The 19,448-nt window shown below is 41.7% G+C and overlaps 1 protein-coding gene across 1 annotated transcript in view; it reads left to right on the top strand.

Moving 5' to 3' along the window:
• The window catches only part of LOC145343135 (membrane protein FAM174A-like), a 48,862-nt gene that overhangs the window by 8,143 nt on the left and 21,271 nt on the right, over positions 1 to 19,448 (top strand). Inside the window, exon 2 of the mRNA XM_080189071.1 lies at positions 7,157 to 7,291. Within this exon, the coding sequence (XP_080045197.1) occupies positions 7,157 to 7,291 (135 nt within the window). The remainder of the gene's footprint in view (positions 1 to 7,156; positions 7,292 to 19,448) is intronic.

Raw genomic sequence — 19,448 nt, 5'->3', positions numbered from 1 at the left:
GAAATGTCAGCTTCACTCATCTTAAAAAACCCTATCCTTGACCCCTCTGTCCTTGCATATACTCTCCCATCACTAAATTTCCTTTGCTCACAGTTGAAACTACCATCACCACTCAAATTGATGGTATCTTTCCTCAATTCTGTTTTCAAACTCCACTGATCAAGTTGCAGGCCCTGACACAATACTGAAAAAGTCTTTATCAGTATCACAATTAATATCCTTTGTGACTGATTATGGTAAATTATCCCTCCTTATCCTGTGTGCACTGCTTCACTGTTAGCTTCTTGAGAATGTCATCTTGCTCTTCCCCATGATTTTGATCAAGTTGCTGTATTTGCACACTAATTACCCATTAAAAATGCCACATAGTTAGTTTGAATAATTAATAGCATACCTTATTATTAGTACCCTTTCAGTGACAATTATTAATGCCTACTTTCAACTTTTCTTGGCCAGAAGATGTACAGTTAAAAGTGTGCAGTCTTATTCCCTAAGGTCATAATTTTTTGGACATATAAGAAATAAATCTACATTTTTACTTTTTCTTTGTATCTTTTTTCATTGTCTCTTTTTTCATTCTCTCCTAATCCTGTCTTTCTTTCCATCTGTTTATTTTTCCATCTGACTTGACGTTGAATTCGCCCACTCTAATTCATCCTCCTTCTTGGTCTTTTCCCTGTTTATTTCTAATCTCATAGGTTAAGGACATACATGTTTTGTCCTGTATTCATCAAGATCCTAGATGCACTGTTATCCTTGCTCCGCAGTTAAAAATTTGCGCTTCCATCAATTATAGGTTAAAAAATTCAAAACTAAACAAGTGTAACTGAGATTCCATGCTCCTGACAAATTAAAGACACTGTTTATACTATTTGCAACAATGTACCAAAAAGATATATATTATCCTTGATCTTTAATTAGCTTTATTGATCTTTATACTGTTTCTCCCAATGTGTTAGTGTGCAAATTACGTCTTACAAAATCACTCAACCTCAATGATTTGTAATTTCCTGAATCTGCTGGCAGTTTAAAGGTTAAATTGCCACATTTGATTTGCTGAAGCACCTGATAATGTTGTTATAGCATAGGAGAAAATAAAGGCCGGAATCTTGTCAAAGTATGAAATTATGCCGTATAAACATGACTACAAAGCTTAAACTTCAATGTGTTCCTTTTACACATGAATGACGCAGCTCTAATTTTGAATCATGATTACTTTTGGGGGAAAAGGATTTTGAACAATGTTATATATGGATCCCCAATGTAGTCATTGAGGATAGAGTAGAACATTACAGCACAGTACTGGCCCTTCGGCCCTCAATATTGTGCTGAGCTATGTCCAATCGCAAAATCAAGCTATCCCACTCCTTAGAATTCTGGTGTGCTCCATGTGCCTATCCAATAGCCGCTTGAAAGTTCCTAAAGTGTCCGACTCCACTACCACAGCAGGCAGTCTATTCCACACTCCAACCACTCTCTGAGTGAAGAATCTACCTCCGACATCCCTCCTAAATCTCCCACCATGGACCTTATAGTTGTGCCCCCTAGTAACAGCTACATCCACCTGAGGAAATAGTCTCTGCACGTCCACTCTATCAATCCCTCTCATCTTATAAACCTCTATTAAGTCACCTCTCATCCTCCTCCGCTCTAAAGAGAAAAGCCCCAGCTCCCTTAACCTTTCCTCATAAGACCTATCCTCCAAACCAGGCAGCATCCTGGTAAATCTCCTCTGCACTCTCTCCAATGCTTCCACATTCTTCTTACAGTGAGGTGACTATAGTGAGTGAATAGCTATATTTTATTTTGGCAAAATTAAACTATTTCCTTGTGCAACATTTTTTGCATATTGATTTTTTTTGTGTGTACTTTTATTTCTTTTCCCATCTTGGTAGGATGATTGTCCAGTGACCATGTAATGCATCTCATGACCTAAGGGTGGTTTGTTCCATGAGTCAACTGTATACCGTACCTCACTTTTGCTCATACGGGGAATCCCATTTAATATTGGAGTTGCTTCTTTACTTCTGTAATACCCATATATTGGTTAAATTATCTAATGTCATCATGTCAGGAAATTCCAAACCAGAATGTGGAATCGTTATGTGGCCTTATTAGGAAAATGACTCCTAGAGATTGAGAGGGATAGCCCCTTCTGGACAAATTCACTTGGTAAATGGAGGAAAGTCCTAGCTTGGGGAACAAGCAAAGGGGGTTTTATCATTTGCAGTGGGGGTGGGTTAGCTAAAATGACATGTTAAAGGTGGTAGCATAGGAGTGAGGAATCTTCGGTCATGCAAGAGCCTTGAAAATGTATCTAAGGTGCAAACGGCCTTGAAGCTAATAGTGCAAATGGCATTTTAATTTTAAGACAGTGTTTTAGGCCAGCTAACACTGCACTCATTTCTTGCTGTCATTTTCCTCCAAACATCCTCAATCTCATTCGGTTTGTGTGCAGATGACAGGCTGCCCTTGAAGCCAAAGACTGGATATGTCATATGGGATTTGTGCTCCTTTAAGTTATCTTTCTATTATACATGATGTGTATCTCATTATTGTATCTGAGTCAGTCCAGTGGATACTTGAAGACTGATTTCTATTGGTAAATTAAATCTTGCCACTAGGATTGTTAAATCCAACGGTTTGTTGTTAGCCATTTTTGTAATTGTGAATCTCTGCTGTCCTATGCCTGTTTCCAGTCATGTAGAGTTCAGCAATTCAATCATGATGAGTGCCAGAATCGCACATTTCCTCTGACATTTTTCTGCACTTTAGTTTTTTAAATTTATTTTATTTGCAGGTTGTAACCGTCACAGACTAGGCCAGCATTTATTCCCCATCCCTAACTGCCCCTTGAGAAAGTGGTGATGAGCTTCCTTCGATCCGCTGCAATGCATGTGGTGTAGGTGCACTCATAGTACTGTTAGGGACAGAGTTCCAGATTTTGAAGGAATGGCAATAGAATTCTAAGTTAGTGTGTTAGTGATTTGGAGGAGAACTTTTAAGTGGAGGCTTTCCTTGTGCCTGCTGTTTTTGTCCTTCTAGCTGATAATGGTTCTGGGTTTGGAAAGTGCTGCCCAAGGAGCCTTAGGAAATATTTCACCTGGCTATTGGGAATCTAAAACATAGGGTCACAGTTTGAGAATGGCCACTCAGAGTTAATCAAGGAAACATTTTTTCACTCAAAGGATTGTGAATCTTTGGACTTCACTACCCAGACAGCTGTGGTGTGTAGTCATTGAGTGCACTCAGGAAAAAGTTTGATAGCTTGTTTGGATAATGAAGAGATCAAGGGATATTGAGATCGTGATTTGTGGAGATCTTTTGATAGCTGTAAATGATTTGGATTTTGGAATACAGTGTAAACTTTTAAAATTTGCCAGGATTCCAGACTTGAAAGTGTGGCAACAATGGTTCAGCTAGAAGTATGCTCACCTCTCAAATGGAAGATTCTGGGTTCAATTCCCACTCCAGGGCCACGATTCTCCCATTGTGCGGGTTCCCCGACAGTTTTTTTGAGCCATACGCATCTCCCAGCCGGTGAAAAATGATGAATTTCTGCAGTGTATATTGTAGATGGTACACACTGCTGCCACTGTTTGTCATAGGTGAAGGGAGTCAATGTTTGTAGATGAGTGCCAATCAAACAGGCTGCTTTGTCCTGGATTGCGTTGGGCCTCTTGAGTTGTGTCAGAGCTGTATTTATCCAGGCAAATGGAGAGTATTCCATCACATAAGAACAAAAAAACTCGGAGCAAAAGTAGGCCCCTCAAGCCTTCTCCGCCAATCAATAAGATCACGGCTGATCTTTTTGAGGACTCAGCTCCACTTGCCGCCCACTCACCATAATCTTTAATCCCTTTACTGTTCAAAAATATATCTATCCTTGCCTTAAAAACATTCAATGAGGTAGCCTCAACTGCTTCACTGGGCAGGGAATTCCACAGATTCACAACCCTTTGGGTGAAGAAGTTCCTCCTTAACTCAGTCCAAAATCTGTTCCCACTTATTTTGAGGCCTAGTTCTAGTTTCAACTGTCGGTGGAAACAACCTCCCTGCTTCTACCTTATCTATTCCCTTCATAAGTTTATATGTTTCTTTAAGTTTTCACATTCTTCCGAATTCCAATGAGTTTAGTCCCAGTCTACTCAGTCTCTCCTGATAAGCCAACCCTCTCAACTCCAGAATCAATCTAGTGACTCTCCTCTGCCCCCCTCCACTGCCCGTATATCCTTTCTCAAGTAAGGAAACCAAAACTGCACACAGTACTCTAGGTATGGCCTCACCAGCACCTCATACATCTGCGACATAACCTCCATGTTTTAAACTCCAACTGTCTAGCAATGAAGGACAAAATTCCATTTGCCTTCTCAGCTACCTGCTGCCCTTGCAAACCAACTTTTTGTGATTCATGCACAAGGACACCCAGGCCCTCCTGCTCAGCAGCATGCTGCAATTTTTTACAATTTAAATAATAGCCGATTTTGCTGTTATTTTGACCAAAATGGATGACCTCACATTTACCAACATTGTACTCCATCTGCCATACCCTTGCTCACTCAGACTATCTATATCCCTTAGCAGACTTTGTGTTCTCTGCACATTTAGCTCTACCACTCATCTTAGTGTCATCACACCTGACTTGTGCTTTGTAGGTTGTGGGCAGGCTTTGGGAAATCAGGAGATGAGTTATTCGCCAAAGTATTCCTAGCATTTGACTTGCTGTTTTGGCCATGATGCGGAGATGCCAGTGTCGGACTGGGGTAAACACAGTAAAAAGTCTCTCAACACCAGGTTAAAGTCCAACAGGTTTATTTGGTAGCAAAATCCACTAGCTTTCGGAGTGCTGCTCCTTCGTCAGGTAAGTGGGAGTTCTGTTCACAAACAGGACATATACACAAACTCAATTTACAAAATAATGATTGGAATGCAAGTCTTTACAGGTAATCAAGTCTTAAAGGTACAGACACTGTGAGTGGAGAGAGCGTTAAGCACAGGTTAAGGAGATGCGTATTGTCTCCAGACAGGACAGTTAACGAGATTTTGCAAGATTTTGAGATTTTAACCCCCACGACTTGCCTGGGCTTGCAAAATCTCACGAACTGTCTTGTCTGGAGACAATACACATCTCTTTAACCTGTGCTTAATGCTCTCTCCACTCACATTGTATGTATCTTTAAGACTTGATTACCTGTAAAGATTCGCATTCCAACCATTATTTTGTAACTGGAGTTTGTGTTTGTGAACAGAACTCCCACTTACCTGACGAAGGAGCAGCGCTCCAAAAGCTAGTGGATTTTACTACCAGATAAACCTGTTGGACTTCAACTTGGTGTTGTGAGACTTCATATTCCTCTTGTAGTCACAGTTTTTATATGGCTAGTTTTGTTCAGTTTCTGATCAATGGTAATCTCCAGGATGTTGATCGAGGGGGATGCGGTGATGGTTAGTAATGCCAATTAATGTCAAGGGGCAATGTTTGCATTCTTTTTTATTGGAGATGGCCATTGCCTGGTCATTGGCGTGTTTGTTATTTGACACTTAGCACAAGCCTAGATATTGTCCAGGTCTTGCTGCATTTGATCATGGATTGCTTCAGTTGCTGAGGAATTGGAAATGGTAGCCCAGAAAATACATTAATCGTGTGTCCCACTAATTTAAAAATGAGCACTATATTCTGCTTTACATTTCTATGTTTGGCAATGAATTAAGATAAAATTGTGAAGGAAACAGAATTGAGAATTTAAGCCCAACAGCCCTTCTCTCTTTTTCTCTCTCTAGCGAAAAACTGCAGCAGGCGACGGTGCAGAGGGACCTCGGGGTCCTTGTGCATGAGTCGCAAAAACCCAGCTAGCAGGTGGTCAGGAATGGGATGCTGGCCTTCATAGCGAGGGGGATTGAATATAAAAGTAGGGAGGTCTTGCTGCAGCTGTATAGGGCATTGGTGAGGCCGCAGCTGGAGTACTGTGTGCAGTTTTGGGTGCCGCACCTGCGCAAAGATTTTTTGGCCTTGGAGGGAGTGCAGAGGAGGTTTACTAGGCTGATACCGGAGTTGAGGGGGTTGAGCTATGAGGAGAGGCTGAATAAACTAGGCTTGTACTCGTTAGAGTTTAGAAGAATGAGGGGAGATCTCATTGAGATGTATAAGATGATGAATGGGATGGATAGGATAGAGGTGGAGAGACTCTTCCGGCTCAAAAAAGACAGTAGGACTAGGGGGCACAGCCTCAAGATAAAGGGGGGGGGGCGCGGTTTAGAACGGAGTTGAGGAGAAACTTCTTCACTCAAAGGGTGGTGAATCTCTGGAATTCTCTGCCCGTTGAAGTGGTGGAGGCTGCCTCGCTAAGTATTTTTAAGACGCGGGTTGATGGGTTTTTGATAAGAGAGGGGATTAAGGGTTATGGGGAGAGGGCGGGAAAGTGGAACTGAGCCACGACAGATCAGCCATGATCTTATTGAATGGCGGGGCAGGCTCGAAGGGCTAGATGGCCTACTCCTGCTCCTGTTTCTTATGTTCTTATGTTCTCTCCCCTTCCCTCCCCCCGTCCAAATTGAGTGAAAATATATAAAGATAGTTTTTATTTTGAACATTACTAAAGCTCAAAGCAAGGGTCAGAGAAGGACACAGTGTAGCTAAATGGCAGTCCCAAATTACTTACACAGTTCTTCTGGACCTCAATGGATGTTACAAAGGTTCTGGCAAATGTATATTTATAGAAGTTTCGTGATATGTCTTTGTTGATTTGTGACTGCTTTTCAATCTTTTTCGATCTTTCTGACAAAAACCTGTTAGAAATAGTACCTCAGTATAATGCTTGGTACAATAGTGCTAACAAAAGTATAAAATAGCAGACATTGAGATTAAGCTTAAACTGAGCTGAGTCACGTATCTAAATTGGCCCTGGAGTACATTCTATGACATTGCTGCAGTCTGTTGAAGAAGGCATAGCAGTGCCCAGGGTGTGTTGGGAGAAAATGTTGCTGTAAGATATCTGAAATGTTTTGTAGAGCTATAAGGTAGTTTTCCTCATTTTTTTTTACCAGTGAATGTCCTGTATTATGGCATCCACTTGAAATCAGCAGGATAGCCAAAATTAACTGCTGCTATTTTAATGTCAATATGAGATGTTTACTATAAATTCTTATTTCAATCTAGGATGAGGAGAATTAATAGAAAAAACCGGAAGTATGGTATACTGAATACAAATCTAGAAAACATGGAAATGAGGCCTTTAGATCAGGAAGATGATGATGAAGATGATACGTTATTTGATGTACATCATCCGAGAAGGTGAGTGATTAATCAAATATATGCTCTTTTTTAATAACAAAAACAAACAATGAAGTTAGTAATTAGTTCGTTCTCTTCGTTTAGTCTCCAGGGTCGTAACGCAAACATATGGAAGATGCCAATTAATGGAAAAAGAAATAAACTGATCACTTACCATTGTTTGCCTCATCAAACAAGTGTAAATAACATTGTACAAATTAAAAAATGCTTCAGCATATTCCTGTAATACATGGGGTAATCAGCAGCAATGCTTTAATAGATTTATTCAATTGAAAATTCTATTCTGATATTCCAGTATTATGAAATGGTGAAGTACACTAATGAAATTGTGCAATAATTTACGAATATTATGAAACGCTAAGTAGTCAAGTAGGATAGGTCACTTCAGTTGGTTGAATTACTAAGTGTGTACTCCAGTTGAGCGATCAGAAATTGAAAATCCCAAACTATTTCTTGTGAACACTTACTACATTCATTCTAGGAAATGGAACAGAATTTCAAAGTACTTCTTTATGTGGAATGTAAAAAAGCATATGGCAAATCCACATTTAGAACACTGTCTGAAACTCCAGATAAATGTAGGATTCCAGGTTTGGTAATCCTGATGTGTGGCATTGTCTGGGGCTGAATTAGATTATTCACAACCTTGGTGCAGTATTTGATCTTCAAGATGGGCCACATCCTTGCCTTCTGTAAAGCTGTCTATTTCCACCCCCAGAGCATTGCCCATCTCTGCCCATGCCTCAGTTTATCTGGTACTGAAGCCCATGCCAATGTCATTATTACCTGTAGACTTGACTATCCTAACACACTGCTACCCTCCTTACCATGAAACCGTCCAAAATTCTGCTGCCTATGTCCTAACTCACATCAGGTCACATTCACTTTGTGTCTACTTAACTGGGAGTAACTTGCTTACTCCCAGTTAAGCAACACCTCTATTTTTAAAATTCTCAGTCATATTTTCAAATTTCTCCTTCTGCCCTTTGAGCCAAATCTGGCCTCTTGAATATTCTGTTTTAATTGTTGCACCATCACAGCTATCAAGGCCTTAAGCTGTGAAATTTCCTCTCTAAACTTCTCCCCTCCACACTTGGTCTTCCTTCTTTTAAGACATTCTTAAAACCTACTTCCTTGAACAGGCTTTTGGTTATTTTCCCTTTTATTTCTTTGGTTTAGTGTCTGATTTTGAACAGTCATATGCCTGTGAAACAAGTTGGGAAGCCATTTACTGCACAAAACATGCTGTTAATCTATTGCCTCAACACTAGCACAGCTGGAAAGTGAAGAATATTTTTGTTTCATTCTCCAAATTGTAGTATCATAGAATGTATTAGAATAAAAATAAGCCATCCTATTGCATTTGCATCTGTATCTTTTTCCACATAAGCTTCCTCATCCAATCCTATTCTCCTACTTGTTTCCCACTAACATTCATTAATTTTGCTAGTCCAGGATTAGTAGACAGTACCGTTTTAATGAAGCTTTATGAATGAGCTATGTATTTTGTTACACAGTGTGACACACCGGGGGTGACTTTGCATCCACATTTGCTGTTAGCAAGAACAGCGACGCGGGTGCAAAATCTTGCAAGAGTCAGGAAATGAGATTTCCCGATTTTGTTTTTTTCCCCACCCCTTCTCGGTGACGTAGAGAAGTTCCCACCCACAAAAGATGGGAACCCAATTTGAATATATTTTAATGTAATGATATCTAAATAAAGGGCCCACACACCAGCCCTCCCCTCTTACTGAATATTCAAACCTTGATGAGGTTCGCAACAGCTTCACAACAACAGGAAACAGTCTAGGGGTTCCCATCAGGATCGCCGAGGCCACTATAGCCCCTAGGGGGAAACGGCATGCCTGGGCAATGCTAACCTGGCAGTACCAACATGTACCAACCTGCATCAGAGAAGTGCCTTGAGGGTGGCTCCTTGGGAGCACAGTTGTAGTGAGAGGAGGGGGGAACAGCAAATCTTTTGTAGGGGAGGCCATGACGAGAGAGAGGCCATGGATGGGGGGGATGGTGGGATCTTGCAGTGACAGGGGAGCAACCGTTGAGGGGGGTGGGGAACATGCATTGAGGAATAGTTGGGGGGGGGGGGGGGCGTATTTTGCACTTTGCAGTACGGGGGGAGTGGGAGCGGTTGCAATACTGCTGTAATAGTTGCTTGGAGGGTAAGTGGGGGGGTGGAGAAAGAGCAAGCCTCTGATACCTTCATGGTTTGGTGGGGGGGGGTGCGCGGGCTGATGGGGGGAGTTCAGTGTCATTCTCGTCATTTAAAGTTGGCACCCCAATCTCAATGGAATCAGCCTTGCTGGCTCTATCAGGCCCTGTCTTGCCAGACTTATGGCACAAGCCACAAATCCTAGTTTTCTTTTTGTCAGAGTGGCTCAAGACCTGGTCTGCCAGCTCAGCAGTGCATCTGGAGAGGTACACACCAGTTTTCAGTTGAAGCCTATCACTCTAACAAACTATGGGAAAATTCCACCCACTTAAAGTCCCCTTCCTGTTTTATGATTCAGTGGGATTAATCACTTTCCCTCTACCATGCTGGGTGTGAAACATACCTTTTAAAATCAGACTTGAATTAAAAATGAGGCTATTTGCCTGTTCAGAGTTGTCTGTTTATAGTAATTAACATCCACTGTTAAATGTTCCTTATTAAACAATTGGCTAGAAATGTCTGCGCCAAAAGAAGTACCAATTCACTTTTGAAAATGCTTTCTCATTTTGTCTATGAGCGACACAATAGGTGATCAAACATTTTTCCAGTAAAATTTAATATATTTGTATATATAAATTGGATATTCAGGAATAAACTGAGAATAATGCATTTATTATATAAGGGAAGGGGTGTCCAAACACTAAGTAAAATACAACAAATGATTTCTGATTTGTAGTCTGTGCAACTAAATTAATGCTCTTAATTTGAGGGGAGAACTAGATTTTACTGACTTGGGTACTGAGATTGCTAAATCCCCCTGTTCACGTACACCTTAGTGTAGCTATAGGCAACTTAAGCTGGTGAGTAGACCGCATGATTGGATCTCCCTCATCTCAGGGGGCTGTATGATTGAAATGTTCACTAACCAAGACCCCATGAATAAGAATGAATACTTTCAAACATGTCGAATATTTCATATTGAGCTATAGAAAATGTGTAATCATTCATATATTAATGGAACTGTCATCATCTTCAAATGGTAAAAACAAATGAAATATTTATGCTTTGATTGGGTGCAGAGGGAGTACGGCTCTCTCAGTCAATGGTGTATGTAATCAACACTCACCTCACTTCACTTTGCTTTACGTGCATATCACTTTCGTCATACCAGTAGAAAAATGACTACGTAGGTAGAAACCAGCAGGATCTGGCAACCCTGCGCATCAGCAACAGTGATTGAAATATCTCATGGGCTGAACCCTGATGGACTACGTGTGACCTACAGGCCACAGGTTGCTCACCACTGTCTCAGCATCTACTTTTTGATGTCCAAAATAAATTATTTCATTCCATGACTGTATTTGGTGTCATTCCACTCAATCTGTCTGTCCTTTTAGAGGTGGGACAGTGGCACAATGGTTAGCGTTGCTACCCCATAGCGCCAGGGACCCAGGTTCGATTCTGCCCTTGTGTGATGTGTGGAGTTTGCAGGTTCTCACCATGTCTGCATGGGTTTTCACCAGGTGCTCTGGTTTCCTCCCACACTCTAAAGATGAGTGAGTTAAGTGGTTTGGCCATGATAAATTGACCCTTAGATTTAGGGAGATTAGCGGGATAATTGTATGGGGATAGGGCCTTGGTGGCATTGTTGTCAGTGCAGACTTGATGCACTGAATGGCATCCTTCTGCACCGTAGGGATTCTATGATTCTAACTTTCGTTTTCTTCACTGCCCTTTCTGGTATCTGCAGCCTTTGATATATTATTACCCCCTGCTTTCAAACCAGTTCACTTAAGGGACCTCGGGGTCCTTGTGCATGAGTCGCAAAAACCCAGCTTGCAGGTGCAGCAGGTGGTCAGGAAGGCGAATGGGATGCTGGCCTTCATAGCGAGGGGGATTGAATATAAAAGTAGGGAGGTCTTGCTGCAGCTGTATAGGGCATTGGTGAGGCCGCAGCTGGAGTACTGTGTGCAGTTTTGGGCGCCACACCTGCGCAAGGATATTTTGGCCTTGGAGGGAGTGCAGAGGAGGTTTACTAGGCTGATAACGGAGTTGAGGGGGTTGAGCTATGAGGAGAGGCTGAATAAACTAGGCTTGTACTCGTTAGAGTTTAGAAGAATGAGGGGAGATCTCATTGAGACGTATAAGATGATGAATGGGATGGATAGGATAGAGGTGGAGAGACTCTTCCGGCTCAAAAAAGACAGTAAGACTAGGGGGCACAGCCTCAAGATAAAGGGGGGGGGGGGGGGGCGCGGTTTAGAACGGAGTTGAGGAGGAACTTCTTCACTCAAAGGGTGGTGAATCTCTGGAATTCTCTGCCCGTTGAAGTGGTGGAGGCTGCCTCGCTAAGTATTTTTAAGACGCGGGTTGATGGGTTTTTGATAAGAGAGGGGATTAAGGGTTATGGGGAGAGGGCGGGAAAGTGGAACTGAGCCACGACAGATCAGCCATGATCTTATTGAATGGCGGGGCAGGCTCGAAGGGCTAGATGGCCTACTCCTGCTCCTATTTCTTATGTTCTTATTTATGACTACAAAGCTAAGGCCATGGAATATTGAAACTGAGTTTGAAAGACTTGGTAGCCCTGTATCTGAATAAGGCAGGCCAAGATCTCCACAGTATAGATAATTGAGCAGCCTACCTGGTTCACTATTGGGGCTTGATGAAATAGGTCTACTGTAGGCTGGCATTCCTTCCATTGTTAATTTCAAAACGTTATATTGGTAATTTCTGTTAGTAAACGTGTGGTTTTCGCTGGTTAAAACTGCAGCAGTACTATGGCATGCACTGAAATCTTGCTGCTTGCTAACTTATACGTGAGCTCTTTGGAACTATCTAAATGGGCTTTATCTCTGGGATGAAAATATGTATTTCATGTTGGGCAAAAAAAATTCTCAATAGCTTGGTTTGAAAATTTTAAAATAAGATGAATTTCTAATCAATTGCGATCCTTCACTTTTATAACCTGCAACTACTTTCCATGTAACTCATCTGATTTTACACAAACAGTTTGGACATATCTCAGAGATTTTATTGATTGTTTTTCAAATAGCCTTTATGACACCGTCATTGGAATGTTGACAGTGACAGCCCTTGTATTTGCGGTTAATAGTTTTCTGCAGAAAAAATGATTTTTAAATTCTATCTCTGACTTGCTAGCATGGTTAACATTGCAACAGTACGGAGTTCATATTTTTGGTTTTTGTTGGTTTTTTATTGTGTGGATTTCATAACCTCGGTTCTCGCTTGACCTGTTGTCAGTAATTTTGACTTTGTTTAAACCTGTTTCAAAGCATTCTTTCCAGCTAGTCCAAACCCAAATTGCTAATCTTTATTTGGTCAACCAACTTGACAGTTAATGCATCAAAACCATGAAGAAGAGGTTTACCAAATGTGTGCATTCTTTCAGTATTCCTCAACTTCTGGATGGGTAAATTCAGGGCTCAAAAGATTAATAGTTGAATTACCTAATTGTCAAACATTAGGTTTGCTTTTTCACCCACAACCCTTGTCCCCACAGTTGCCTCGAGTGAGGTATCAAACAGTTAAACCAAAATTTCCTGATGTTTGCTAGGACTCTCAAAATCAATCTTATTATAGTCATATTTTCAGGGATACTGCTCATATGAATTCTTTTGACCACTCCTTAAAGTTTTCAGATCCCACCAACCCAACCCCTACTCCCTTTTCCTTCTCCCAAATGACTCAGTAGATGAAAACACTGTTTTGTGTAACATTATGTTGAGCAGACCTGGAAAGCCTGTAGTTAGATCATTAATCTGCTGAGTTAGCTAGTCATAGTCATGTTGTGCTACAATTGGTTTTTGGAACACTGAACAAGGGAATTTTTTTTAAAGTTCAACATCAGTTTGAGGTGGCACGGTGACACAGTGGTTAGCACTGCTGCCTCACAGCACCAGGGTCCCAGGTTCAATTCTGGCCTTGGGTGACTGTGTGGAGTTTGCAAGTTCTTCCCATGTCTGTGTGGGTTTCCTCCAAGTGCTCCAGTTTCCTCCCACAGTCCAGAAATGTGCTGATTAGGTTAATTGGCCGTATTAAATTGACCCTAGTTTCAGAGGGATTAACAGGGTAAATATGTGGGGTTACGGGAATAGGGCCTGGCTGGGATTGTGGTCGGTACAGACTCAATGGGCCGAATGGCCTTCTTCTGTACTGTAGGGATTCTATGAGCAGTACCCTAGAAAAAGATGGACACTTGAACAAAGTACTAAAGAACTACTTGTTTTGTTAGAAGGAAAGAACCTGCGTTTATATTATGAAAACAAATTACTGTGGATGCTGGACTGGAATCTGAAGCAAATGGACAGACGGTCACCCAGATTCAAAACATTAGATCAGCTCTCCATAGGTGCTATCAGGCCTGCTGAGATTTACCAGCATTTTATGCTTTTGTTGCATGTATATAATAGCTTGTCACAAACTTGGGGCATTCCAAAATGCTTCACAACCAATGTAATATTTTTGAAGTGTAACTACTGTTGTAGGACAATGAGGCAGATAGTCTGCACCCATCAAGATCCCACAAACAGCAGTGAGGTCATTGACCAGATAACCTCTTTTAGTTTTGGTGATTGAGGGATAAATATTGATAATAGACATATAGGAAATAAGAACAAGAAGAGGTCATTTGGCCCTTCGAGCCTGCTCCACTATTTATCATGATTGTGGCTGATCATCCAACTCAGTAGCTTGATCCCGGTTTCCCCTACCATACCCTGTAATCCCCATTGCTTCATGTGCTGTATCTAACTGCCTCTTGAAAAAATATAATGTTTTGGCCTCAATCACTTTCTGTGGTAGTGAATTCCATAAGCTGAGCACTCTCTGGGTGAAGATACTTCTCCTCATCTCAGTCCTAAACTGTCTACCGTGTATCCTCAGACTGTGAACCTGGTTCTGGACTCCCCAACCATCGGGAACATCCTTCTTGCATTTACCAAATCTGGTCCTGTTAGAATTTTATAGTTTTCTATGCAATCCCTCCTCATTTTTCTGAACTCCAGCGAATATAATCCTAAACTACTCGACCTCTCCTCATTCGTCTGTCCCGCCTTCCCAGGAATCAGTCTGGTAAACCTTCCCTAGAGCAAGAACACCCTCCCTCAGATAAGGAGACGAAAACTGCACACAGTATTCTTGGTGCGACCTCAACAAGGCCTCACATAATTGCATCAAGAAGTCTCACAACACCAGGTTAAAGTCCAACAGGTTTATCGTCAGGTGACTTACCTGACGAAGGAGCAGAGCTTGGAAAGTTAGTGGCTTTTGCTACCAAATAGACCTATTGGACTTTAACCTGGTGTTGTGAGACTTCTTACTGTGTTTACCCCAGTCCAATGCCAGCATCTCCACATCATAATTGTATCAAGACATCCCTGTTCCTCTACTTGAATGATATTTGGTAGTGTCATTACTGCTCTTTTGAAAACAAGTCAGGGGATGTAATGATGTACCTCTTGAGGACTCCTGTTTATATTACAATAACTGAAGAGAGGGCCTCCCCAGTGATGGGAAATTTTAAATGAACATGTTGCACAGGCTGTAAGACTAACTTAAAACAACATATTTCAAGGGCAGATTTTAAAAATTATTTCTTTGGGCTACCTGCATGAGTTGGTACTTGTGTTTAAAGAAATTTCCTCCCCAGTTTAGCAGTCAGTCTGCTGAATGTACTTGGGCAAATACCAGAACTTCTTCAGAAATGGTATTTATTTTTACTGTTAAGGTTATTCCCACAACCTGTACAATCCATTCACATAAGTGTGTAAACTACTGTTTGTAGTTTACAAAAGAACACTTCTGTACAAGATATGCTGCAGCTCCTGAAGTATATCGTAATCCTTGTTTATCTTTTTGGTAGCTTTCATGAAATATTATTTCTGTTCACCTCAGATGTAAGTGGCCTCTCTTGTAACCCAATTTGATTACCATTAACCTATGAATGCAGTAAACCTTCTGCAAGTAATGAACATTTTTAAAAAATCATACCAATCTCTTCAAGCCTGATGCTAACCTATAAACTATATAGTAAGTCAAACTAAACCTAGTTCATTTAATGTTCGGACCAAAATATTTGCCATAATATCGCTAGAAAACCATTAAAAAATTAGGTTAAGGAATAATTTAGGCATTTATTCTCAGTGTGAATAAAATATGTTGGTAGGCAACCAGTCTTCAAGTATCAGGATTGATGGGTTTATGCAAAGCAAACCATGCTTAACAAATTTACTGGAATTTTGTGAGTATGCAATTAGTAGAACTCATAAGAAGAATCAGTGAATGTGGTATATTTGGACTTTCAGAAGGCTTTTAATAAGGCCCCTTAAGAGGTTAGTGGGCAAAATTAATATACATGGGTAATGGGAAATGCATTGGCATGGATCAGGAATTGGTTGACAGACAGGAAACATAGTAGAAATAAATGGGTCTTTTCTGAGTGGCAGACAGTGACTAATGGGGTACTGCAGGGATCAGTGCTTGGCACCCAGCTGTTTATGATATATATAAATGACCTAGGTGAGGAAACCAAATGTACAAGTTTGCTGATGACACAAGACTAGGTGGAATCGTGGTTGTGGGGAGGATGCAAGGAGGCTTCAAAATGATTTAGTTAGACCAGTTGGTTGAGTGGGCAGATACATGGCAGATGCAGTACAAAGTGGCAAAATGTGGAATTATACATTTCGGTGTGAAAAACAGAAAGGAAGAGGATTATTAAAGTGGTGATATATTAGGAAGTATGGATGTACAAAGGAATGTGGGCGCCCTTGTACACCAGTTGATTGAAGTGGAGAGGCAGATGCAGCAAGCAATTAGGAAGACAAATGGTATGTTGGCCTTCATTACAAAAGGATTTGCGTTCATAAATAGGGATGTCTTACTGCAGCTGTAAAGGGCCTTGGTGAGACCATACCTGGAGTAGTGCATGCAGTTTTGGTGACCCTACCTAAGAAAGAATATAATTGCCATGGAGGGAGTGCGTCAGAGATTCACTCAGTTGATAATGGGGTTGGCAGGACTGTCCTGTGAAAAGAGATTGGTTTGACTGGACCTGGATTCACTGGAATTTAAAAGGATGAGAGGAGATATGATTAAAATGTACAAAAATCTTTACAGACTAGGTACAGGGTGTTTTACCAGCTTGGGGAATTTGGAACCAGGGTACACAGTCTCAAGATACAGGATCAACTTTTTGGGCGGCACAGTAGCACTGTGCCAGTAGCACTGCTGCTCCATAGCTCCAGGGACCTGGATTTGATTCCCGGCTTGGGTCACTGTCTGTGTGGAGTTTGCACATTCTCCTCGTGTCTGTGTGAGTTTCCTCCAGGTGCTTCGGTTTCCTCCCACAATCCAAAGATGTGCAGGTTAGGTTGATTGGTAAAATTGCCCCTTAGTGTCCTGTGATGCGTAGGTTAGAGGGATAAGTGGGTTAAATGTGTGGGGATATGGGGGTGGGGCCTGGGAGGGATTGTGGTCGGTACAGACTCAGTGGACTGAATGGCCTCTTTCTTTTCTGTGGGGTTTCTATGATTTCTGTGACTGAGATGAGGAAAAATGTCTTCAAAGCGAAATGAACCTGTGGAATTCTCTACCACAGAAGGCTGTGAAGACTAACGCCAAAATTTTATGTTCTCACCCACCTGGAGCTTGTAAGATCCTGCCCGAGGCCAACGGAGAATGATATTCTGCAAGCTGTGCCTGTCCTGTAGAATATAGACAAGAATCCAAACTAGAGTACTTCTGGCATAAATTAAAAAGGGCATTTTAAAACGTAACAATCTTGTAAAGGTCAGCATTGACAACAGCATCCGTCCTGCGCTGTTGTCTGTAAACAGATTAATTGGTCACAATCACATTGCTCTCCAGGAATTTGCTGTGTGCAAATTGGCTGCCATGATCCCTAATTAAAACAGCAGTTACACTTCAAAAAAATCTTCATTGGCTGTAAAGTGCTTTGAAATATCCATCGGTCATGAAAGGCATGATGTAAATTTGTGGGAGTTTTTTTTAATGAATAATTTTACTTTGTAGTATTAGTCAAGTTATAATAGTGCTAGGTTGCTGTGCATTACATTCCCAATGACTGTGAAGGAATAGAGATTTATACCTAGGCAAGGAAGACTTGTAACTTGGAAGACAACTTGGGAGATGCTGGTGTTCTATTATTCTTCCTTCCATCATAAGGTCAGGAGTGGGAATGTTCACTGATCACTGCACACAATGTTCAGCACCATCTGCAAGTCCTCAGACATTGAAGCAGTCTGTGTCCATGTGCAACAAGATCTGGAAATTCCTGTTTGAGCTGAGAGATAGCAAGGAACATTCATGTCATCTCTAAGAAGAGTGAATGTAACCATCTCCCCTTGCTGTCGCTAAATTTCCTAAGGTCAACATCCTGGGGATTGCCGTTGACTAGAAACTGAACTGGCCAGCTATATAAATACTGTGGTTCTCCCTTGGTCAATGCGGGGGCACCATTTAATTTTTTGGGAGGAGGGGTGGACCTGTTTTTGAGAGCAGAGAAAACTCACGTTTTCCTGCTGGTGTAAGCATTTCGCCTGAAAATGGGAGAATTCTACCCCTTACCTCCTTTTGTCTCACCCACCCAGAGCTTGTAAGATCCGGTTGGCAGTTGGTGACTAGTGGAGTGCCGCAGGGATCGGTGCTGGGGCCTCAACTGTTTACTATTTACATAGATGATCTGGAGGAGGGGGCTGAATGTAGGGTAACAAAATTTGATGATGACATGAAGAGGAATGGAAGAGTGAATTGCATGGAAGGCAAGGAAAGTCTGCAGAGAGATCTGTATAGGCTGAATGAGTGGGCGAGGACCTGGCAGATGGAGTATAACGTTAGCAAATATGGGGTTATCCACTTTGGTAGAAATAATAGCAGGAGGGATTATAATTTAAAGGGCGAAAAGCTGCAGCATGCTACGGTGCAGAGGGACCTGGGGGTCCTTGTGCACAAATTGCAAAAACCCAGTCTGCAGGTACAGCAGGTGATCAAGAAGGTGAATGGAATGTTGGCCTTTATCGCGAGGGGGATAGAATATAAAAGCAGGGAGGTCTTGCTGCAACTGTACAGGGCACTGATGAGGCTGCAACTGGAGTACTGTGTGCAGTTTTGGTCACTGCATTTGCAAAAGGATATATTGGCCTTGTAGGGAATACAGAGAAGGTTCACCAGGCTGATGCCGGAGATGAGGGGGTTAGCCTATGAAGAGAGATTGAATAGACTGGGTCTGTACTTGTTAGAGTTTAGAAGGCTGAGGGGGGATCTTATAGAGATGTATAAGGTAATGAAGGGGCTAAATAGGGTAGAGCTAGAGAGATTCTTCCTGCTTAGAAAGGATAACAGAACTAGAGGGCACAGCCTCAAAATAAGGGGGGGGGGGTGGTGCGCAGTTTAGATCAGAGTTGAGGAGGGACTTCTTCACTCAAAGGGTGGTGAGTCTCTGGAATTCTCTGCCCAATGAAATGGTGGAGGCTACCTCGCTGAATATATTTAAGTCACAGGTAAATAGATTTCTGATAGACAAGGGAATTAAGGGTTATGGGGAGAAAACAGGAAAGTGGAACTGATCCACTTCAGATCAGCCATGATCTTGTTGAATGGTGGGGCAGGCTCAAAGGGCTAGATGGCCTACTCCTGCTCCTATTTCTTATGTTCTTGTGCCTGCCCCCACAATGATTATAAGTCTGTCTAATTTAGCCCCAAATACATTCAATGACCCAGTCTGCACAGCCTCTGGGGAAAATAATCCCAGCATTTCATAATTCTCTGAGAGAAGAAATTCCTCCTCACCTCCATTTTAAATGAGATGTGCTTTATTTTTAAACTGTGACTCCAGTTCTGGATTGTCCCACAAGAAGAAACGTCCTCCCAATATCCATGCTACTAAGCCCCCCAGGGACATATATGTTTCAATAAGATAACCTCTCATTCTTCCAACCTCCAGTG

This window comes from Carcharhinus amblyrhynchos, chromosome 5 (genome assembly GCF_965287045.1).
Source record: "Carcharhinus amblyrhynchos chromosome 5, sCarAmb.v2.hapA, whole genome shotgun sequence".
Classification (NCBI taxonomy): domain Eukaryota; kingdom Metazoa; phylum Chordata; class Chondrichthyes; order Carcharhiniformes; family Carcharhinidae; genus Carcharhinus; species Carcharhinus amblyrhynchos.
This window is presented reverse-complemented; position numbering and strand designations above follow the sequence as displayed.